General features: G+C 38.9%; 1 protein-coding gene across 3 annotated transcripts in view; it reads left to right on the plus strand.

Moving 5' to 3' along the window:
* The window catches only part of Ssh (Protein phosphatase Slingshot), a 139713-nt gene that overhangs the window by 63115 nt on the left and 51269 nt on the right, over positions 1–25329 (plus strand). For 2 of the 3 annotated variants that reach the window (XM_076811984.1, XM_076811993.1), the window contains one exon: positions 23327–23505. The exons of the other annotated variant lie outside the window; for it this stretch is intronic. In XM_076811984.1, coding sequence (XP_076668099.1) covers positions 23327–23505 — 179 coding nt within the window. The remainder of the gene's footprint in view (positions 1–23326; positions 23506–25329) is intronic. 3 annotated transcript variants of the gene reach the window in all.

The raw sequence follows: 25329 nt of genomic DNA on the forward strand, positions 1-25329 counted from the left end.
TATAAACCAAGCCGCATTTTATTGAGAAAAGATAGTACTTTCGGAAAATGCAATAAAAAAAATCGATTTCTCGACTGCCTAGTCCCCTTAAGACGGCCCTGCTGTTACGCGATACCGTAACTTTTTAGTACTTTTGCCGATCCCGCAGCGTGTCCGGGTGCGTCTGGCTAATTGTAAGTGAACGCAACGTGCACGCCCGTTTGACCGTGCGCTGTCTTTGGTACCTGTTCACCTTCGCTCGAGCAGGATGCCGTGAATTCGCAAACACAGCTCGCAGGTGTAATCGGGCAGCGCGCGTTGGATCTTGTGCCAGGTTTCACGTGCCCGATAACTTTTCCCTTTGCCAGCGAGTTCTCTGTCGCGGAGTCGTAGATGCTTCCTTCGACGTCTCGAGTTGTGACGGGGACGATCCGAATCTTTCTCACGATCTCCAAGCAATTCGATGATCAATTACTTACTTAGAAGATCCGAAATGTATTGCAAGGTGGAGTTACTTGGTATCAACATCTGATATTGATACTTGTCAAAATAAATACTAAAAAAATTCTGAATCTATCGATACTATCGCAAATAGAATCAAGTGTTTAATAGTCCAGTGAAATTAGGATCTGTCTTCGGAATAAATCCGAGCAAGCTAAACTTTGGTATGGGTAATTTAGTTGTTCGTTATAAACAATATGTCAAAACTACCCATCGAACTGACCGCCGCTAAAAATTTTACAGAGGGTTAAACAACGCGGTTTTTCACGAATATCTCGATATCTAGCAGCTTTACGATAAAAATAGTTATTATGAAATTTATAGCTTAGGGAATTCTCTACAGAAAAGGTCCTATGAGTTTTTTTCGTAGGAGTAATCATTTTCGCGTATGTCGGGTTACCAAGTTCAACCGTCATACAGGAGTTACTAATCCGCCAGGTTTGAAAAATGCCGCTTCGAGATGATCGCGTTTAAAGTTTTGACAGAAGTTATTTTCGCCGCGCAAAGATCGCAGATGTATACGGTCTCGTCATGACCAAAGACCCTCTACCTAGTTCTAAACAATATATTAGCTTATAGTCCCTCTTGTTACATACATTTGGATTAATTAGAAGAGATGATTATTTCGGCGCACTGGTTCGATCTATTGAATAATTAAATACAAGCTATTTTGCGATTTTGAGAATTTTTATCAAATTCCAAATAAATGATAAAAGGTAAAAATACTAAGTATGCTTTTATACAAGAAAATGCGTCGCACGCTCCCAGCAATGAACGGGATAATTGTTTAAAAGAAAAATTTTCTTGTATAAAAGCATACGCAGTATTTTTTCCTTTTATCTAACTTTCCTTGAGAATGGTCACAATCAGTCGGTCACTTTGTCTTTAACAAATATGGTGCCTAATTCTTTGTTTGTAGGTATGTCTGACCGTTCTCGAGTGAAATTCTATGAACGCCACCAAAGAATCTCTCTCTACACCTGTGTAAATATTTTCTCACGTAAAGACTTTTCATTTTTCATTACATAAAATCGTGATCAAAAATTATTTTAAACTTGGAGCCTGTTCATTTTGATAGATGAGGTGGTATTAGTTTATATAAAGGATACAGGATATACCTATGGTATTTTGATATTGATAGAGCCACGAACAGCAGTAGACGCATAAACTTTCTAGGTATATGATCGATTTCAGAGTCAGTGTCATGTTCATTTCGAAAGCAAACCAGACTTCTGATGTAGAGTTTAGGCAAAATATGTATAACAGACCTAGAGAAAGAAATATACAGCAATATTAAACTTCAGTGGTACTTACAGTAGTTTACTCAAATAGAGTTTATTCGAATACTTTCTATATAGGTATGGGCTTCATCTTTAGGAGATATTAATTGTGACAAGAGCCTAATATTGTTAATGACAAACATGGATATTTAATTGGGAATGGCAATGTAAATGAGAGACAGTGAAGGTGTGTTTATGTTGAGTTAAAATCAATCGGCAAACTATTTTTAAGAAAATCAATTTTGTATTTTCAAGTACCCACCCACAGATACCTGTGACCATCAAACTCCGAAGTCCTTATAAAAACCTTGGGCCATTCCCCCAATGAATTACAAGTTGAAATCAAATTAGACGTATAAACTTCCCAATTTGTCACACTGTCATACAATTCCATCGTAGAAAAATTGACAAAACACTAGAGCTGTCACTACCCGACCCGCCGGGTACCCGGGTACCCGTGAAATACCCGGGTAGACAAAAATTACCTGTGAGATACCCGGGTAGACAAAAATTACCCATGAGATACCCGGGTAGACAAAAATTACCCGTGAGATACCCGGGTAGACAAAAATTACCCGTGAGATACCCGGGTAGACATAAATTACCAGTGAGATACCCGGGTAAACAAAAATTACCCATGAGATACCCGGGTAGACAAAAATTACCCGTGAGATACCCGGGTAGACAAAAATTACCCGTGAGATACTCGGGTAGACAAAAATTACCAGTGAGATACCCGGGTAAACAAAAATTACCCGTGAGATACCCGGGTAGACAAAAATTACCCGTGAGATACCCGGGTAGACAAAAATTACCCGTGAGATACTCGGGTAGACAAAAATTACCCGTGAGATACCCGGGTAGACAAAAATTACCAGTGAGATACCCGGGTAGACAAAAATTACCAGTGAGATACCCGGGTAGATAAAAATTACCCGTGAGATACCCGGGTAGACAAAAATTACCCGTGAGATACTCGGGTAGACAAAAATTACCCGTGAGATACCCGGGTAGACAAAAATTACTCGTGGGATACCCGGGTAGACAAAAATTACCCGTGAGATACCCGGGTAGACAAAAATTACCCGTGAGATACCCGGGTAGACAAAAATTACCCGTGAGATACCCGGGTAGACAAAAATTACCAGTGAGATACCCGGGTAGATAAAAATTACCAGTGAGATACCCGGGTAGACAAAAATTACCCGTGAGATACCCGGGTAGACAAAAATTACCCGTGAGATACCCGGGTACACAGAAATTACCCGGCTACCCGGGTATGCATGAGATGCCCGAGTAAATGAGTTAGTTGAGAATTCCGATTTGACAGCCAATCCTCTTTCGACTATCGATCATTTTCGTACTCGGGTACCCGAGTACCCGGGCCAACAGAATTGCTCTAAAAACCACCCATACAAACGTACCGTAATTGAGCATGTTACTGAGTGTTTAACATCCTGAGCATATAAAGGTATTACATAACAAAAAGTATCTGAAGCCTTGACGACGCGACATCCTACCCGAGTTCCACTTTGACTAAACCGTGATATAGTTAACACGACGTTCCGACAATCTATCAACCTATCAAGCTATCAAGCTGACATTTAAGATCACTTCATTCCTTACCCAATTTGCTCGAATTGAGAACGAAACAAGTGTTAGCAGTTGATATTTCAACTGCTTATCGAAGCACGTACCTACTGCGCGATAGCATACCTAATGTCTTCCGCCAACGAATAGGTACGTCAGCTCCCGCGAACAAAGAGTCGCGTGAAATCAGCGCAGCTCCAAAGGCGTTAACGCTAAGCCGCTAAGCAGTGCTCGAAGTTGAGCAATGCCGATGCGCAAAGCGGATCGTGCAGACACCAGCATTTCGTTGGCGTGTCACGATCGTCCTATTGTGTGTCCCATTGTGATTCGGTCACGGCACACTTTCATCGCGAGATCATGCGACAACACGGGAACTAACCGATCGGGTCACGTGACAGCACTAAAAAAAGGCATGTGAACGATAGTTGATATTTCGGTGGTTACTAAAGATTTCGGTAGCTTCTGAAATGTTTCGGTGACTCTTGCAATATAACTGGTCCCTGCCAACTTTCCGCGGTTCCTGCAGTGTTTTGATGATTCTCACCAAATTTTGAAGGCTTCCGCGGTATGTCAGCGGTTTCTACATTGATTTTGGTGGTTCCTGCAAAATTTCGGTTACATCCGCGATAATTATTTATGGATTTACTTCCGTAAGGAATTGCTGGCTGATCGAGATGAGGTTGGGGGGGGGGGGGTGGAGCCTAAATCTAAAATTGTAGCTTAGGGTATTTATTAGTTTAAAAAATTGTTAATTGTTTTTGGAATTTTTTTTTGGCGTTGGTGCAGGCCTCCCTACCCCGGGAGCCTTTGCTTGCGTCCCCCTATTTTTTATTTTTGAAATTTTGTAATATGTATATTTTATAATATCAAACTGAAGAAATTTAAATGGTTGAAACACAAACTTGCAACGTTTCAGATGTCCCCAAATTAGGATGTGCAAAAAACATGGCATGAATAGAGAACATTTACGACCTATTCTTGAATGTGCATTCGGATGTACATTATGAGCAATAAGATACTTCGGTGGTCCTCGCGAAATTTCGGCGTGCCTTGCGAGTTTTAATGCTTCTTTTGTGGGGTTTTGGTGTTGGTTTGCAAAATTGTAGCGTTTTTGTGTGAAATTTTCATGCATTCTGTGAAATTCTATTGTTTTCTTCGATGGTTTCGGTATTTTCCGTGAAATTTTGGTAGTCCTCTCGAAACTTCGGTGGTCCTCAGGAAATTTCGGTGGTTCTCAGGAAATTTCGGTGGTCCTCAGGAAATTTCGGTGGTCCTCAGGAAATTTCGGTGGTCCTCAGGAAATTTTGGTGGTCCTCAGGAAATTTCGGTGGTCCTCAGGAAATTTCGGTGGTCCTCAGGAAATTTCGGTGGTCCTCAGGAAATTTCGGTGGTTCTCAGGAAATTTCGGTGGTTCTCAGGAAATTTCGGTGGTCCTCAGGAAATCTCGGTGGTCCTCCGAAAAATTTCGGTGGTCCTCGCGAGATTTCGGTGGTCCTCGCTAAATTTCCATATATTGAATGTAGTTTTGCGGTAATTCGATGAGTCCTACAAAATTTCCTGCCCAATCTCTAACGCGTCCCGCGGAACCGCAGCGGGCGTCCAAAAAAATTTCGCGTGCTTCCAGCGAAAGTGTCCCTCACGCCACACCTAACCATCGATAATGGAGCGCGTAACAGCCAACGAAATTCGCCAGCGACGATTACATAAAACGATTATATCACGCAGCGGGCTCGTCACGGTCCGCGACGAGGCAACTGGTCCGCGGGCCTGAGCGATTCCGTTCGCTGACAAAAGGCACGATTTCGCAACCGAGCCGTGTCAAAATGTGCACTCGTTGCTCGTGATATAATCACGCTTGCCCAACGTGAGAAAAAAAAAATACGGTTTCGATTGCGTAAGTCTGATCCGCGCCACGATTTCAACAAAATCCACCCGCCACGCAGAACAGGGCACGCGGTGCCACTACGCCTGCTTCTGGGCCAATCGATATTCGGACAGTCGAAATACCGAAGCGACAGCAGGCTCGTCCTTCCCCAGGTCCCTCAAATTTCTAACCACGCTGCATTCCTGTATGCACACCGCGGAATCTCAGGCGACACCTGCGCAACTGGAACGAACCTTGCCTGAAGAGTGCTGGCCTGGACCTGCATCCTGGAGAACCGGCGTCGTTTCACTGGTCCGCTTATTAGCTCGATAAAAACTCGTTAGTCTGGTGGCGGTTAGCCTGCGCGCGAGCCTCCCGAGGTGGAAAGAAGTCTACTTTAAAACAGGTTGCGCGTTGAACTTACCTGCTCCGCGGTATATCCGTATCGTTTCAAGCGGATACTCGCCGTTTTACGTCCGCGCTAGCGTTTCTCCGGGCTGGCTATTGGTATCCCATCGTGTCTTTCTTTCCGCCACTTGTAACGTCCATAAAATAATGGCCCTTTCTCTGCCAGCTAATGACAGTTCTCCCGGAGTCTTATTGCAGCGGTATATACGCGAACGGAGCACGCGAGGGCCTCGCGAAGAGTGCTGGAAATTAGTTTATTCGTGGGTAATGACTTGAAGTGGAGTTCTTGGACGATTCTCCGCACGCTAACCTTGGAGAATCCCAGACAAGTTCGTAGGAGGGGAACGTAAGAATTGTCTACTGCACGAGGATCTGCGGCGTAGAAATTCGACGCGAATGAAGTTGATCGGAAGTGTCAAGTCGACCGATCGCTGGCTTTATCGGAACGCCGAAGGTTCTCTTTTCGCGGGGACAAACTTTTACTCGGCAACGCAATTTTCTCCGGCCACTTCTCTGAGCTTTCGATCGAACGGGACACATCTCAGCGGTAAAGGCGATCTTAAGACGGTGTAATTAAATTCGAAGTGGTCTCGCTTGTTGGAAAGTTTTCGAGTAACCGGCTGCTCGCGACTAATAGTTAATATTAATGTCGTGGGCCTGCGTTAATCGTTGGAAAAAGGACGTTTATAATGCAATTTGACGGCGCTTCCTCGACAGGACGCGAACCATCGAATAATTATTAATCCGTCGTTTCGACTCGCACCTCGCGTTCATCGTGTCGATTCGCGTGTAAGTCATTACGCAATACCGTTACATACGAGCCACGTTGCCTGGGAACACGACTCGACATCAACACACAGTCTTTCACGCGTACGAGCGCACAATGAGTTCGATTTTTCCCATGGCCAAGAAAATGGTCAGAGGTCAACGAAACGTGGGGCAACTGGATGTATCGAAGTGAAGGTAACTAACAAGGGAAGCTAGGGAACCCGGAAAATCAGAAAATTATGAAACTTTGCGCGCAAGGAGAGTAGTTCATCCGTAACGCAAAGCTATTTTTTGTTGGTGCCACGCTACGGTTCCGCCGGGTGGAATTAGCCCTTGAAGGAAATGCAGAATTTTCGTTTACGTGGAACATGTAGAGTAACGGCGAGAGATGTCAGAAGAAAGTTTAAACAGATGTTGCATCTTGTTTTTATATTTACAAAAATTGGTAAAAATAATTATCCACTAATCCATCCTTTTCAAGTTACTCCCACCACCAATCCTTAAAATTACATTGTAAATGTACGTGAAAATAAGTACCTGCTTCTGGAGAACCTCTTTTCATATATATATATATATATATATATATATATATATATTATCAGTCAAACACGTCACTGATTAGTTTTAATGAGTATTATCTTTAATGCAATTGTAGGTACGCATTGTCTTGCGTAAATACTTGAAAGATGTCTAAAATATATATAAATAATAATTCAGACTTCAAATTACATAACACAGGTTTGATTTATTTACATAAATATATAACTTAAATTATTTGTATATATATATATATATATATATATATATATATATATATATATAAAATATATATAAATAATAATTCAGACTTCAAATTACATAACACAGGTTTGATTTATTTACATAAATATATAACTTAAATTATTTGTATATGTATATATACAGTCTGAATTATTATTTATATATTATTTTTTTATATATATATAAGACAATGCGTACCTACAATTGCAATAAAGATAGTACTCATTAAAACTAATCAGTGACGTGTTTGACTGATAATAACAGCACGTACGTACATTACTCGAAGCGTTATTTTATTAGCAATTTTGCAAAGCACGCGATAAATAACATATTGCGTGAAGATTTACAATTAATGCGTAAGATATATATGTTATCATTGTTTTGAAATATTTTTATGATGTCACGAATTTCGTTGTGCACGTCAATTTCTACCAAGTTCTACGTCTCTCAAGTCCTTGGGCACGATATCTCGAGAATTAGTTGACCGACTTATTTGAAAATTTCAGAGAACATTCTACAAAGCTGTTCGTACTTAGCTAAGCGAATATTTTTTTTACTGATTGCCTTCGCTTTATTTGAAACGGAAAGTACAACATATATGTCACAATTTATATTTAAGGGGGCTAGGCAGTCGAAAAATCGATTTTTTTATTGCATTTTCCGAAAGTACTATCTTTTCTCAATAAAATGCCGCTTGTAAATGCGTTTTTCTCGAATATAACTGTTAAGCGGATCTTTTCCAAATTTTCAGGGTATTTTAGTTCACATTCCAACAATAAAAATTAATTTTTTCGTTACAAAGTGTTCGGTAGAAATGGAGATATATATGAACACGTTCGTTAGGACTTGCGCGCCGGAGTTGCAAATTTGCGATTTAAATGGTGGTCCCAATTCTTCCCTGAAATAAAAAAACCAAGGATTTTCTTATTTCTAGTACAATTACATTGTCGATGAACCTAACAAACGGGAGAACAGTTAAAAGTTGGCAAATTGGTGGGACTTGAAAGAAAAAGTTACGATTCTGCTCCAAGATATTTCGTACTATTTGTGGAAAAAGAGTTGTTCAATTCAATTTATTTATCAAACTTATAGGTCCATCGACAATGTAATTATACTAGAAATAAGAAAAACCTTGGTTTTTTTATTTCAGGGAAGAATTTGGGCCACCATTACAATCGCAAATTTGCAACTCCGGCGCGCGAGTCCTAACGAACGTGTTCCTATATCTCCATTTCTACCGAACACTTTGTAACGAAAAAATTAATTTTTATTGTTTGAATGTGACCTAAAATACCCTGAAAGTTTGGGAAAGATCCGTTCAACAGTTTCTTAGAAAAAAATTCCCAAGAATCACCTTATTCCTAGCGTCCTAAATAGGGATTCCCCTTAACGTAATTGTCCAATACATAAAAAATAGAATAATAAATTAGCACCCATTTTGAGAAAACATTAACAGTTCCTACTGTCATGTCGGTGGCTTATTTCTAGACCAGCTTGCGCGAAAGAGGAATTGATATCTCGAAGAAGTAACCGGAGATGTCTTGAGTTAAGGCATATTTAAGGGATTAGAAGCACCGTCTGCTAGAAAACGAATTAACCGTAATTAAGTAGGCAGTCAGTAGGTTAAAACACAGCGCTGCTCGGCTAACCTAGCATCACGACACCCGATAAACTTGCTCCACTTTCGAAAGGGTCGACACGACGTTTTGCACGCGTGAAACTGGTTCAGCACGAGTTAACTCGACACCTTTCAGCGCCGAGAGCGGAACAATGGGGTTTCGAGTGTCTCACTCTCTTGGTTCGTTCGTTCTTTTTCATCGATTCGCAATTTTCCATTGAGCGGGCCTGTCGTGTACGGACAGCGAGCGCAGTCAAGCGGCCACGTACTCGCGTTTTCCCTTCGAAATGACGAGGGAAGCTGAAAAGGGTGTCCTATTTTCTTGAAGCTCTCCTATGTTATTTTTCCCGCTCGTTTTTAGATTGTCACGACAGAGATGTTTATTTTAAACTATACTATGTGACTTTGTTATAAAATTTTGTACCTTGTATATTTCCTGATGTTATGTGATTTTATTATAAATGATTTATAATTTTATGCTCATATGACTTATAAATTATAATTTTCTATAAATAGGCATTTAAACACTGCGTACTCGAATTTAATTTAAGGGGGCACTACCATGCTGAGGCCTGAAGAAGTATTTTTTAGGGAAAAATTCATTTATTTCTTCATTTTAAAATTTCTTTTCTTCATTCCTTGACGATACTAGACATCTGATAAAACAATTTTGGTTGGTATATTAGAAATATGTATTTTGGAGAATCATTGTATGGAATTTCTATGGAAATACTTTAGTAAAAATAGTTAATGCGGGAAATATGACCTTGTTAAATCCCATACTGCCCACTTTGACTCACAGCAAAGAAATTTGATTTGGTCGTGGCTATCATGCAACGTACAGATTTGTAAACGTATTGATTCGTTGAAAAATGGCAAGCTTTCAAAGAAAAAAGTGAACGTGAGCAAAAATATGAGCAGGTTTGGAAGCTTTTCTGGGAAAGTATTAGAGAAACGAAAATCCTTGTGTGCAGAGATAAGGAGTGGAAAACCCATTGTCCTGTTTGAGCTCTTGGGCAACTTATTGTTTAAAAATTCAACTTAATATTTCACTTATTTAAGTATTCTTGGAATGTTAACCCTTTGCACTGCAATTTATTTCCTTGCCAATGAACCATCTTTTGCTCACTGCTGCACTAACCAAATATAGAACATTGAATCAGGCAAAAATATAGTACAGTGATTTGAAAATCAACGATACTTCAAATTTAACCCATGGCACTTCGAAATGTGCATTTCAAGTACATCGAAATTTATATTAACGTTGAATGCTGACGCCACTAAATTTTACAAACACACAGAGAAAAAATTATTTTCTTAATATCGTGAAAATGGTGTTGCCCCTTCAGAAGTACTCATGCAGCTCGTGATCTATACTTATCAGAGGAGTTCACAGATGTTGTATTATTTACCTGTTTTAACAGCGTTAGATATTAAGAACTTGTTGAAACGGATGTGTACCGAAGGCTCGTGTTACGTTTGTGTTTATCGAGTAGCGCGGCCGATAATATTTTATCGTACAATCGGCCAGCAATAAGTAACATATACACAGTCACTGATTCCCTTTATTTGCACACAACGAGTCATAATTAGAAGCGAGTTAGTCACTCGCCGTATTAGAGCAGAAAATTGCAATTTACTTGTCTCAGGAGATACTACATGTTCTTCCAGAGGTTTCCACACAAATCTCTCCTGGTAAAAACACGCCACCACAATTTTCAACCCAATTACATATTTACTCCCTTTGACCAAAAGATTTCTCTGCGTTTTACACCTCTGAATTATTACGTGCGCACAAGTCAATAAAGCTTATTTTAATTATTCTTCTTTGATATCATGGTGGCGTTACTGCTGTTAACCTCTTTATTATTTAAATTATTTCATTCATTCTTGTATTGTTTTCCTTTATATTGTTCTTATTTAATTGTTGGAGTATGGTGTCATGGACCCTGTAACGATCCTTCTTTATTTCGACGTTTTTTTCACGCGAGAATATAAAACTAATTGCAGTTTCATATTCTTTACTAATAGGATTTTATTCGAATCACTTGCGTTAATATACTTACAGGAAAGGCTTGAATTCTCTGTTCGGAAAGTATGTCAAAATTTTACTGTGGAATCTCACCAGTTAGGTAACGAAGTTTACACTTTACAAGTTAAGGGTTAAATATTAAACTGTATATATTACTGTTAGTAATAGGATTACTTCTTGAATAAGATAAGAATTTTAGGTCATAAGAAGATCACGATGTAGGGTAGACCGGGGCGAACCGGATCACTTTGTGTTTGACGGTAAAAAAATACTACTTAAGGTAAATGTCCTGATACTTGGACACGTCCCAGTACCTGAACACTGGTGTAAATAATACTGATTATTACATGTAATATTCGCTTTATCCATAAAAGAACTATTTTATTCAATTATTCAGATATTTAATAAAATATATTTATGTGCATATTTTTTTTTAGTAAACTCGTAACACTCGTAATAAAAATAAATTTTCTTGAACTCTGTATTGCTCTTATATATATTGTTTATATATATAAAATTAAAAATTTAAATATATTATAATATGTACATCTGTAATAATTTATTCCTTTTTTTGTTTATGAGACGAAACAATATTCTATGCGACAGAAATAACATGCATATAGATATATAAATGTCAGTAAATAACCCACGATTTTTACATATAACTGCATTCTAACATATGTAATTTATGATAAACTTTTCTATATATAAAATAATAAATAATATAATAAAATATAAATTTTACCAAAAATATTATATATATATTACATATTTATGTTACATATTTTAATATATTTTAAATATGTAACATGTGTAATAATTTATTCTTTTTTTTGTGACCATAAAATTTCCTGTACAATGGGCTTGGAACTATTTATGTGGATAGTAATAGCAATATTCGCGTACCTACCCATACATACAAGTATACAACAACAATAATAGAAAGTTAAACAAGTAGATAACAGTTAAATAGGCTAAGAAAAATAAGAAAGCAAGGAAGCACACAAGGAAAGTTAGAGGAAATTAATTTATTATTTCTAATATTTAAAAATTACAATTCTAACAAACAGAAATTAATATTAACCTTTAGAGGAGCGGGCTATAGTGGCCACCTAAGAATTTGCATACTTTGCCAGCCATTTAGGTGGTATATATGCATAAATTTTAAGTGAATAAAATTACAATTTCAATGAAAAAACCCCTTACTCCAAAGGTTAATGTCAGTCCCAAAGTCAGCCAGAAATTATAACTCTGTCATTAAATCTACTCCTGAGCTGCAACTGAACACTACTTAGGCACATGTTATTCTTAGCAATTTTCAATACCAGTTTCGAAAATTTTCGTACGCAAGTCGTTGCAGAACTTCTAAATACTATAAAATCCCATCACATTCGACGAATGCTCGAATGGTTAGTACGCACTAATACTCGAGCACTGAATAAATTCGACAAATAACTGTTACTGGATTGCACAGTCCACAAAATGGGCCCTACTACCATGGCCGCCCTTTCTAATAGCCACGAATTCGATCGAGACTCGAACGCCAACGATTCCTCTTGTTTTTCGATCGGAAACCGACGGATGTCTGCGGTAAGCCAATGCTCGCGAATATCTGCTTCTCGTGTCGCGCGTAATTGGATCATCCTGAGAAAGTTCACTGACTTTCGGGAAGGCGAGAGTGTTCCACGTCTCGTGGCCGAACACGATTCCCCGCATCTCCGTTCGCCTAAATTTCACAACCGAGCTGCCCAGAAGACAGCAGAAACTTTCGACAGAAGTGTAAGGTACGTTGCCAATCTATAAACGTCCAGTCACTAGGTATCGTAATTTGCAACATGGATTGCGATACTTCGCGCGCAAGAACGTGGCACACTGGACGAACATGTATACAGGGTGGTCGAACGAATCTGAAAGAGGGAATCATATATACGAAAATATAAATCGAAAATGTGAAATAACGTTTCCCGTTTCGGCACTTTGTTTACAAGAAAATCGATTTTGAAAGTGCTTATTGTGCAGTTGGCTAATAATTGGCTGAACATAGTGGGCATGGTGCAGCTGCAGATGAAATGGATCATTGTGCAAAGATGATTCGTAACAAAATTGTGGAATAATATTTTTTTCACGAGACTGTTTTCGAGACATTTTTCTTTTAGAAATCTGCCGAGTTCACGTGCATTTCCATAGAAACGGATTCCATATACAAAACAGAGTTTCGTGAAAATAAAATCTTCGAAGAAAAGTTATTCTACAGTTCCAACTTATTCATAAGAATTATATAAATAGTTATATAAAAGTTCGTGTGATTTTTGCATGAAAAAATTAGGATTTCAACCTCAAATAGCCGCTATTTTGTTTTAAATTAATATTTCGCAAAATTCCCTCCGTCAATCAGAGGATACATTAATATATTAACGAAGTCTATTTTGTATTTAGATTTTAGATAATCTGGTTCCGAATGGCAGTGCTCACCGCAAAAGCAAATTTTTAAAAAGGCTTCTTGGATGTGGGTTGTTACTTTATTATAAACGTAAATACTTTCCTACGAAAAAATTCCCAAATGTTCTTTAAATGTTGCTCTCTTAATCGCAAAAAGTTCTATAAGAATATCTGTCTCCGCTTTTCCCCAAAAAATTCACAAACATTCGCCTCTTTTCGGCCGCCTGACTAGGTATAACTCCTTAAGCATCACGGTGCTGTGTACTGGGGAAAGATGGGAGACCACCTTTCTCCCAGTGCGCTGCTGCTGCTGGGACCTAAAGGAGAGAGGAGGGAACAAAAAATGGGACTATAGTCCGTTGGGCAATAAAAGCAAAAATAAGTTTGAAAACGCCATCCTGCTTAACCCTTAACTGGTATACTGTTTTTTTCAAACGTAACTGTTATCTTGGGGTCGTGGCAGACCCCAAATAAAAAAGGGCACAGAAATTTGTAAAGTCGACATTAGATCAACCACTATGAATACCTATTTTGTTCGTAGGTAATGTATAAAATAATAGATACGTAGAAAGTTAAACTATTATGATGAAATTAATTAGAAATTCAGTTTACAAACTTAGACAACCAAATATTTTGCAGCGAACCTTGCGTGCTTGGGGTCATGACTGACCCCAGGATACCAGTTAAGGGTTAAAACACAGTAAAACAATAAAAACAAACAAACAACTGTTCACGAACAGTATGGGAATGGAATTTCCTGCTCGCGAACTGTTCGCTGGTGAGGACGCACCTTTACGCGAGCAATGATTATAATAAGTTTGCGAACAACTCGCGAGCATTGTGTGCGAACAGTGTTCGCTAACTGCTCGCTGGTGAGGACCCACCTTAAGGGGGGAGCCTGGTGTAACTAAATGAAAATCGAGGCATTCTTCGGGAATTTTTTTTAAAGAAAGTATTTGATAGATCTTTCTGAAACTTTCAGGATATTGTATTAACAGGTTAAGGTATATAACAAAAAAATTTTATTAAAAAAGAGCGGCAAATAATAAAGTTATGCCCAGTCCGTTGGCGACGCAATTATTGCACTGCGGGCAACGTAGCGTCTTTTGGTTTCGTCTGAAACCAAAAATCGAACAATTTTCTTTTAGTTTATGAGTGTACGCACGGAATGAAGAAATTTGAAACTTAAAAGATGCAAAATGAACAAATGGCGGCCTCTTGAATAAAAAGTTCGCTGTTTCCAACGAAATTTTGCCTTAAATGTCTAAAAAAAAGGTATTTATTTAAACAATATCATTATACTAATAACTTAGTACTATGAAGAAAATGTTCACAAATATCCGTGCACAAGGCCAAGTCGATTGGTTGAATATTTTTGGATTAATATTGCCCGCAAAGTGTGAAACTGCCGTTTCGAGAAAAACGCATATAAAGTTTTGTGGTAGCCTGGCGCTCCGTAGCAAAACCGGCTATATCCGCTTTAATTTTTCGAATTTCGTTTTGCGGCTTTGGGAACATATTGTCGTGATGTTCAACTATTGATTTATGCAAAAAAAAAAATCGATTTCTTCGATCCGCTACACCAGGCTCCCCCCTTAAGAGCAACCTCTGCGAGCACACGCAGCGGCTCCTCGGTTGCACGCGTTAGGTCGCGGCGACGAAGAGACCGTGTGAATCGATGATCGATTCGAGCGGAGAGGGACGGAGGGGAGAGGCCCGATCAGGGGACCTTTTGGCCGCATGTTCTCCACGTCTCTCAGCGATTCGCTTTCGTTTCACGACGATACAGGCGAAGCGGCAGGCATCGCCGATCGCGAAACACTTTCACGGTGGCCTTTCGCGACTCCTCGCGTGGGATTCTCTTGCCGCGGAGGATCGAACGATCCTCGCGGGGCCTTCTTTCGATCGCGATCCAGATAGAGGGAGGCAGGGAAGGAGGTTGATCTCTACCGACGTCGGTGTACCGTTCGCGATCGTAGCTCGCTCTTCCAGCAAACAGTAAATCCTCCCACGATGACGAGTATTTATGCACTGATTCATCGCCGCCACCGAAATTATTCTATCTGTTTCCCTGCTTCTTCTGGACCCTCTAAGACCTTCCGCGAAATCCTCGTCACCGGAGAAGTGAATCATCTGTTGCAAACCCGGATGAAAAAAAGATGTAGACCGGTTATACTTTAACCTTGCGGTACTCGTTTTTGGATGAAAGAAAAAAACGTTTTATCGTGGTCCATTTTACCCAGCATCCCTATGTATCTTCCAGCGGACATTTTTGCATAATGCTACGTACTTGTCAGGTTCAAATTCAGTTTGGAAGTGTCTCTGAATGAAAACGAAAGTGTGCCACGTATCCTGCTGGCGAGCGGGTCCGTGTACTCGCAAGATTCCAATGTGTCCGCCTCCGATTTCTTTGGTTTTTGGGTGTGTTTTAGAGGACAGAAAAATAAGAAACAGGTGTGTTTTTATTTTAGCCTGTTTGTATGTTTAGGGAGGGAAACCACCCTTCAAAGGTTTTTAGGTGTTCGTTTCTGATTACTTTGGTTTTTGGATACGTTTTAGAGGACCGAAAAATAAGAAAAAGGTGTTTTTTATTTTGGCCTGTTTGCATGTTTAGGGGCTGCCTAACTACCCCCAAATTTCGTAAGGATTTAGTCATCTTTCTTAATGATACGTCACTGTGCACGCGGTGCACGACGCGAGTGCTCGCGAGACCGAAATAGACGCGAGTACAGAAAGGTTAAGGGGTCATGTTCAGTCAGGAGGCTGAAAAAGGGTGGTCTTTGGAAATTTTTTACTCAAAAGCTATAACACATTTCTCAAAAAATCTTTTTTCCTTTCAAGGATTGCATCTAGTACCGTGCATCGTAATTTTTTTATTTAAAAATGTTCAGCTTGCAATCTTTGTACACTATTTGCATCGCGTTGTATAATCCATTAGCAGCTAATACTGCCCTCCTTAGTTAATCTCTCCTAACTAGCATTTTTTCATTTTTGAGATACGCTGAAATATTTAAAGTTCCACGCGTCTTTTACCCTTTAAGAAAAGTTGGAAAACTGTAGGTGCTTCGTAAAGATTTATAAACAGTTTAATGTGTTTAACCTAACTTCTTTCGAAATGCTTAAAATAACCTATCTAAAACAATTAATTAATTTTAATTTGAATGAAGGAAAATAAGAACGGTACAAAGTAAATGATAAAACTTCAGTTTTTCTCGGTTGTTTCAAAATGTTAGATAGGACATTTTAACTAAAGGGGGCAGAATAATCTGTACATGATTTTGTCATTATCAAAGGTTTCGAGCAGCACCAATATTTATATACCGACCCCCTACTGAGAATGCTTCCTTATTAGTAGCTGACGAAATCCTAACAGAAAGCTGGTCATCCAACGCGTCACCCAGGCTCGTTGTCCAGGGGATGATGGGTGAGGTCAGAGACACGTTGTAGTGGCTTGGTAAACGCGACCTTGGCGAACTCGTCTCCGCCCTCTTGAAGGCCATACGCGCGAAGAAGCAGCGAACATATTCGCGCATGAGACACGGCGTAGCCGGTGCGCTTTCGAGTGCCGTCTGAGTGCAGCAGCAACGTCTGGAGATGTTATCGTCCTTCTAACTGCGAGTCGTGCCGAGGCTGTATCGTTGGACTCTCCCTCTCCGTGTCCAGCATGCTCGTTGGGATTCCTCTTCGCTTTCGACGGCGGACGCCTCGAGAAATCTTTTAACCCTCGGAAAGACGGACCCGCGGAAAGCGAGGACGGGTCATTCGTGACCCGCGCCGAATTCTCGTACAAACGGGTTAATTATTTAATTTTCCTACCGCTAATAACATAAAACTGTTTAATAAGAATTTTTAAGCTTGATATTTAAAAAGCTGACTTTATTATCTACTTCGTTTCCGCGCTTAACAATTCTAGTAATCGGGTCGTTATGTAGAAGAATATGCCTGTTAAATTTCAAATGGAAACATAATAAAAATTAGATGCGGAACGTAATCAAAATTAGAATAATCAAACTCACTAAATGGACGTATTTAATATCACCGTGGAGAATTTGAAACAGAGAAGGTTAAAAGAAATTAAGTCGACTAAGAGTCGGTAATCGTGACGTTACTAACAAAATGCTAATAGAAATTTGGTCGTCCAACATTGTTTAACTTCAAAATGGAAGGAATTTCCTCGCGAGCTCGGGGCAACGTCCGTGGTGAAGATCTCTGATAAGCCACGTAGGTCTAATTGTTAGACGGTTTCGACAGTTTTATTGGGGCGCTGCTGGCCGATGAACTGTAACAGTTGGTACCAACGAGAGCTTCTCGCGCAATCTTGTATCTCGTATCGCTCGGTAAACACGTGTTGCATGTATCAAGTTGGGCTGTGAGCTGTGAGGTAGCGTAGGTAAGGTAAATGTCCCAATATCTGGACACGTCACAGTACCTGGACACTAGTGTAAATAATACTGACTATTTTATTAAATTATTCAAATATTTAATAAAATATATTCATGTACATATTTTTTTTTATTAAACTTGTAACACTCGTAATAAAAATAAATTTTCTTGAACTCTCCAGTTTACACCATTTTAGTATTGCTCTTATCTGATTTGCTAAACAGTCTCTACTTTTTCTTAAGCGAATATAATTAATAATGTTTAGTATATTGGTACAACTAATACATTTTTAGAAAACTGGTACCTTGTAGTATTATTTTTTGATTGGAAGATTAAAATTAAAGGTCTTATTAGTTTTTCATTCGCGTGTCTATCTACTGGTACAGTGAAATTCCGGAACGACCCTAAACCTGTCCATGTGTGCAAACTGTGAAATAAATACGAGTTATTGTTAACACAATATTAAAATCGTTATTTAACACCTTAGCAATTATTATCTTGTTTTAATGATAATATTCAATTCAACATTCATGTGTAAAATTCGCGTGTCACACTCGAATACACGTAATCTTAAAATTAATCATTCAATAATAGATTATTTTTACTCAAGTTTGTTTACTGATTGGAATAAATTATTTATACAGAAAAAATGCGAGTAGAAAAAACTATTGTGCTCTTTTTTTTTAATTAATTTCCCGAGAAAATATCCAAATTGCCGTTGTTTCATCATGTGTCCAGGTAATGGGACAGTAAAATCGAGACACTGGGACATTCTAGTTAAGCTGTCCAGGAATTGGGCCATTGTAAGGACTATGAATTTTCAATATGTTACAAAATTATTCAATTCAATAACATGTTGGTTTTTTTTTCAAATAATAAAGTACACACAGTGCCCCATGTAATTGCAAAATCGTTTTTATATAAATCGACTGGTATAACTGCAAAATTCTCAATCGCGTTTCCCCCTTACCTTAACTGTCCAGGTATTGGGACATTTACCTTACCTCTGGCTGCGTTAAGGTGCGATCCCATGGTGCGTGCCTCAGCGACGGCAGTAGGCTCGTCAAATCTGTTTAGCGAGCGCGAGTCGGCAAGCCCTGGGCATTTGCGACGAGGCGGCTAGCCCAAGCTGATCATTCCCACGACGCGAAGCTCGCCGAGCCACGCGCCGTGGGAACGCACCTTTAGAGTCCGCGATAGCGAACTGGGTCGTTGTATGTCATACGACTATGCGCGTAATGCCGCGGATAAAACGCGAGGAGAAACGCAATCGTGTAACTAGCCCGTGATATCGATCACGGTGAGTGCATAGATCACGGCCTGCGCTGATTTCTTCGCTCGATTCCAGAATATTCGTGTTTTTCTTGCAATTCGAGCATTTGCGAATAATACTTAATAATGAAAATTCCTAACAATTAACGATTGTCTCGCTTGGGATAGTTGAATGTTAAGTGGAAAATGGAAGATAAATTCTCTGTAACATAATTTATGTGGTGTGTTTACATGTACGTTGGGGCGGGGCAGCTTTAAGGGGTTATGGCTAGTCAGCTTTCGAGAAAGAACGCGTTTTTGGGGAATTTTTTGTGGATTTTCTACTGTATATTTTTTTTACAACTATTCGCTTATTTTAAAAGTACATATGTGTACAAACTCTCAGTAATTTTGTTATAGAAAGACATTAAAAAATGAACGAATAACAGCCATTCTCGCGGGAACTGTTTTGATAAAGGCGCTGTGCGGTTTTCTCTGAGCCGGATCAACTAAAATTAAAAGTTCAAAAACATTCTGTTAATATATGGTTGAATTCTGTAGATGAACGAAAGCTTTTTCAACACATAAATATTAATTCATTTTTTTTAAATTATTCTTTTTACTTAACATGCCTAGGAGAGGATGCCTCCTCGTCTCTACCTATATGGTTGTCCGAGCGATATTTTTTAAGCAATTGTACGCTAGGACGTTGCACTTCCGGGCGTGGTAATTATCCACATTTAACCCTATTACGCGGTTAATTAGGCAGCCCACGTCTCCTTACGGGGCACCACGAACTGTGCACGTTTCCTTCCGCGACGTAACAAGCCGACAGAGTGTTATAATCCAACGTGAAGCGTTTTAAGCTGATTGGATCATATAAATTTACTTGAACCGTTCTTGAATTCAAGCACATTAAAGCGTTTTGGTTTAAATGTTTAACCCCATTGGTTGTTCACAATCGGAACGCTCAGCGCACGCCTCGTGCGGGACCCCTCTAGTCATATATCTTAACCATAATCGCTGCACGCCTATGGGCGTTCCCCGCACACGTTGCATGCGTTAGACGAACCCATATATGTATACACAGCTCCCAAAGGATTAATGACAAGCAACGTTGCGTACATACAGTTTCACGACTTTTTCAACTCGAAAGACACGGTTACATTATCGCCATGATATAATATGAAATAATAGAATCCCACTTCGAAATATAACAGAAGTCACTTATGCACCGACTTTATAATTATATAATGCTGTTATGTTGTCAAATTGGACCCTGCATCCTCTATTACAGGCGAGCTTTCCGCCGTCGAAGAATTAATCGTCATTTCATATTATCCCTTTCATCTCCACGTATGATAGTTTCTTCCTCTCCGTTATTCGTTTGCAATAAAGTATAAGGTGTCAGGTGTAATTAAGTATCAATGCGAACCGGGTCGCTGAATCTCGTCCTTTACACAATGCTATTGTACGTACCTACATTTACTTTTGCATCTGGTATTTTCCTCCTTTTTATTTATTTATTTTTTGTTTGCGTTGAGTGTGAAATAAAGACAATTTATTATTATTATTATTGTATAACGAATCATCTTGAACAGGCATATGCAACAGCGTTCCGTTTTGAGGGGGATAGAAAGAAATTACAGCAAGTCTCGTAGACCGAGAAATTTATACACTCGCGACAAAAAGAACGCTTAGGGTCAGTGGATAATTAACGGAACGTAATGGTAATTTATTTGCACTTCCTTACTTCGTTCAGTTCAGGCAAAGTGATCAGCATTACGTAATTAAATATTTCTTATTTAACAACTCTGTTTAACAAATAAACACGCAAAAAAAAAACATAATTCGTCTAAGCTTTGGTCTCCTGATGGCTACCTAATTTCTGTACAAAATAATCTAGCCACGGATAAAGCGGTCGCAGATTGTACACCTGTTGGCCGGGAAGGCATTAAGAAATCATACGCCATTTAAATATAATTTCTCCTTAATTATTCTACTTGAAGACACGTCCATTTTTTCACATTCAGATTTTTAGTTTTCCTTTGGATCAGAGTTGGTTCTTCGTGAGATACTTCGGTTTTCGTCTTTATTAGTAATTGAAGTGTTTTTTTTTTTCATTGGTAACGTAGTAGATGTCGATGGAATTAATGAACGCATATAGGCGCTATATTGCTATACGTATATTTATCGAATTACCGGTCAAAATTTGGCGAATTATCGGTAAAAATTTTAGGGTTTTTCTGGCGATTTACCGGTTTACCGATAAATCCCTAATATCGACAGGGAACCAGGAAACGTTTGTCAACGGGAACAGCACGAACGTTACGGTTGTGCAACTGCACTTCTCCGCCGTGTCGTTAACCCCGCGGCAACTTCTGTTTCGCGTCCCGAGACGACACAACGACGATAGTGATCTCCCCGGTCAAGTGTATATATACAAGATCGGATCGGAATCGCGCGACGTCTTTATCGCCGCTTTCTCTCCATTTCCTTTTTATCAGACGAGCTTGAAGCTACGTTTCACCTCTCTACGTGCCCACCGTCTGCGTCGAGTTTGTCAAATTTCTGAGACATCGATAAATATTATTATTAGGGGTGAGCGGGGACAAAAGTAACACTTTTTACATTTGGCCTAGCCTACAATTAGCTTTTGTAGATATAAAAATGCAAAATTGTGCCTTAAGATACTATGTTTCTTGGTCTATCGTTTGAGCCTAGATTCAGCGTTAAGTGATGAGTAGTTAAAAAATTACGGCAGTTTTCCGCAGGGATTGTTACTTTTATCCTGCAGGGGTAGCACGAAAGTAACATACCGTGGGAATGAAAGTAGCGCTAATTATTTTCAGGGGAATTTAGTAAAAACACTTCTTACAACGCAAAAAAAAAGGGTTTTTTATTATAACAAAAAAAAGAAACGGTAGAAAGAAACATTTAAATAAATATATTTTAAGTAACGATAAAAGCAAATAAATTTGAAATAACGATAGGCATATATTCTACAATGTTCAAACTTCAGCTCAGAATTTTTGAGACTTAATTTAACAAATAGTTTTTAAATAACAATCGATTGAAAAGTGGCAGGGTCAAATTGACCCAGCGTGACAACGGCGTTCGAAAAAGTAGGTGTGACAACTAGTGGTCCTTCTCGAGAAATTTTATAATTGCCTATTTTTTATTTCTCGAGAAATTATAGTATTTCTCGAGAAACTTAAGTCTAGGAAAAATATTATAAATCTCATTTATTTTCGTAAATGAATGTGTTACTAGTTAATCGCGAACGTATAAACACATCTACAATTTATAATACATCTTATTAATAACATTAATACCTATATGAGTTCCAATAGAAAATTACAGTAGAGAAGATTGGATATTATTAATTGTTGAAGGTGCTCTTAATTCTTATTTAAAAATTTAGAAAAATTGTATACTGAATTAAGTACCTAATGAGTTTCTTGTGGCTATTAAAGAAGAAATATAGAAAAGAGTAGATAAGACTATTGTATCCCGTATAAAATTTTGCATGATCCAGAATTTCTTCCAAAAGGGTCACAAGACGAATTTTTTCATTTAACAGCCAAGATAGATATTTCTAAATCGTCAAAATATAACAGTAACAGATTTTGCCACAAAAAATAGATTCGCTGACGCTACATTAGACGCATTGTGCTATATAAAAATAAATTTTAAAACCAAAAAGTAATATTTCGCTTTGTAAAAATTTTGTATTAAATAAATAAATTTACCAATTATATTTAATATCTGTTTCTTCATTTACACAAGTTTTGTATAAATTAGACAGGAATAATCATTTACTTAAAGTTCCCTTGCGTTCTTGATAAATATTATCAACATTATTCGAAAAGTATAATTTTTGCAATATTTTTTCCAATTTCTCGAGAATTCTCAAGAAATATGTTCTGATTTCTGATTTCTCGAGAAACAAAAAATATCGAGAAATCAGGAACACTAGTGACAACCGAGGGTTAAACCAAACAGGTAAAACTCAGCCCATTTTCATACTTGCCTGTACATAGGAATCATGGCGTTGAAAGGGTGAAATTATAATACTCCTTATAAGTAAGAACAATTTTGAAACTCGAAACAGACATACCGCGCTAAATGATATACCCAAGATTTTATAATTAAAATAAAACATTTTACTGTGACACGTTCGGTGCGGAACGAGAAACTCAGAAAACCAGCAGTGAACGTTTTAATCCAAACGAGTGGCACCGTTTTCACGTGCATCGATTATTTAAGAACGGTTGAAATTAGACGTGCACCACGAAGGGGCCAGAATTCTCAATAAAATTCTTTCCTCTTTTGGAAACAAATTAGCAACATTCGTTAGTCGCGATCGATCGCGTCAGAAACGCTCTTCGCCTGGACGATTCGTAAGGAGAAATTGTGTGGTCTGATTTCAGGCGGTGAAACTGGAGTCGGTGCATCAAGGGAGGACGAGATACCTGGTGGTGGTGTCCTGCACGGGAAGGCAGGATGCCGAGGAGAGTTGCCTTCTTGGTATCGATTGTCACGACAGGGCGACCGTTGGTCTCGTGCTTCGAGTACTGGCCGACACTGCCATTACTCTCGACGGCGACGGGTACGTTGGCTCCTTTCAAATTTCTTTACAGCTTCAGCCAGTCCTCGTACCCAAGTAGTTGTATACCTCCGTGTAGCCTTGCTCGCAATTTTATCGCTCGGTCTCTGCTGAACAGCCATGTACAGTAGTGCCTCGAAAGAAGGACGGGGTTTCTGGAAAGCATGCAACCACCTTTGTTCCGGCAGTGAAACTGCTAGGGGTGACGACACCCCCTAAAAAAAAATTGTGAGTTTTCATATTATCGAAAATATTTGCGAAACCGTAAAAGATATGGGGAAAGTGTTTTTTTAAGGTGGTGGGTTTACCCTGAACTGCCCAAAATCAGGCCCTTCTTCAAACGCACATTCTGAAGTAATAAATGAATACAGAGATCATTTTTGTTTGACTTTTTAAGCGTCATTTCGTTGCCTTTGATGCGCAAAAAGAAATTTTTTAATAGATTTATAGGAAGAAAAGTTATAAATATAAATGTGCGAGCGTGAACGCGATTCCGGACAGGTGAATTACCTAAAACACAAAGTAAAGGCATTTTTATAATCTGTAAGACAGTATCCATCTTGTGCAGGAAGCAAAATTTTGATGAACAAATTAATACAATTTTTATGTTGATGTTTCTGATTTTATCCCTTTTTTTGCAGGAAAAATATTTTTTATCTTTTTTTAAGAATTTATATTGGAAATGTGCTCCCAATACATGGAGGAGAATAGTTTCCTGCAGCTCCCTGTAAATTTTCATTCAAATCGTTGAAGCGGTTTTCGTTTTATGTTCACCGTTTTGGAAAACGTAGTTTCTGGGAAATCGCGTTTAAAGTTGGACATCGTTATTCGATCTCATGTGCAGGCTCGTATATTTTTTACTGTAATTCCTTCCTTCTTTAGAATTTCGGGGCCCGCTTGCGCTTAAAGTGCGTAGAAAAGATGTAGCTAGCGGAATATGCAAACATCCTAAAACCAATTTTCGATAATTTTTAGGGTAACCCCCTTAATGCAATGATTTACGTTTTTTGACGTCCTATGAAAACGGCGATACAGAATTTTCGAAAAGAATATTTTCTCCCGAATTTATCTCCATCACTCTTTTCTCGAAAATTATTTGTCAGCGTATTATGATATCAAAAAACATAAAACTTTGAAGCAAACTTTCTTTTCGAAATCTTTAACGATTTCACAGATATTCGCGATAACATGAAAGCTCACAATTTCTTCGAGGGGCTGTTTACCCTGCATGTAAAGATAATTAAAGTCGAATTAAGTCGTTTTATCCATATGAACGTTACGTGCCTACTATCTTTTAGCATCTTTACTGCTTTTGTGCAAGTGCGATTACTAAATTTTCGTGTTCGCTTGACTCGTCTCCTTTGATACAGGGAAAACTTTAAATGACCAGTTCGCTCGTATTTGCCAATTGACTGGCCAATCTCGTTACTGGCACCGGGGAGGTTAAGTTTTTATTCCACGCTGGAAGAGCCAGTCGAGTATGATTCGTGGAGGCGACGAACAGGCTCCTCGGAACTGCAAACATCCTGCATTCATCGCCTCGATATCTGCGGATCGGGGTATGCACATATTTTGCACGCGCGACGGAACAAAAGGAAAATCCGCCGGCGGATAAATAAATCGACCGCGGGTCCGTTTCTTCCCCTCCCCTCTTGCTACTCCCTTTGTACAGGATACGAGCGATTAACGCGGACGCCAAGCTGGAAATAAGATGGAGCGTCGATGCAAAAAGCGATATCACCCGAGTAAGACTCGCTTGGCTCTTATGTAACGCCGCTGACTGGAAGGCACGTGTACGAAAATGCTAATTAAATCAGCGATGGACGT

This window comes from Andrena cerasifolii, chromosome 1 (genome assembly GCF_050908995.1).
Source record: "Andrena cerasifolii isolate SP2316 chromosome 1, iyAndCera1_principal, whole genome shotgun sequence".
NCBI lineage: Eukaryota > Metazoa > Arthropoda > Insecta > Hymenoptera > Andrenidae > Andrena > Andrena cerasifolii.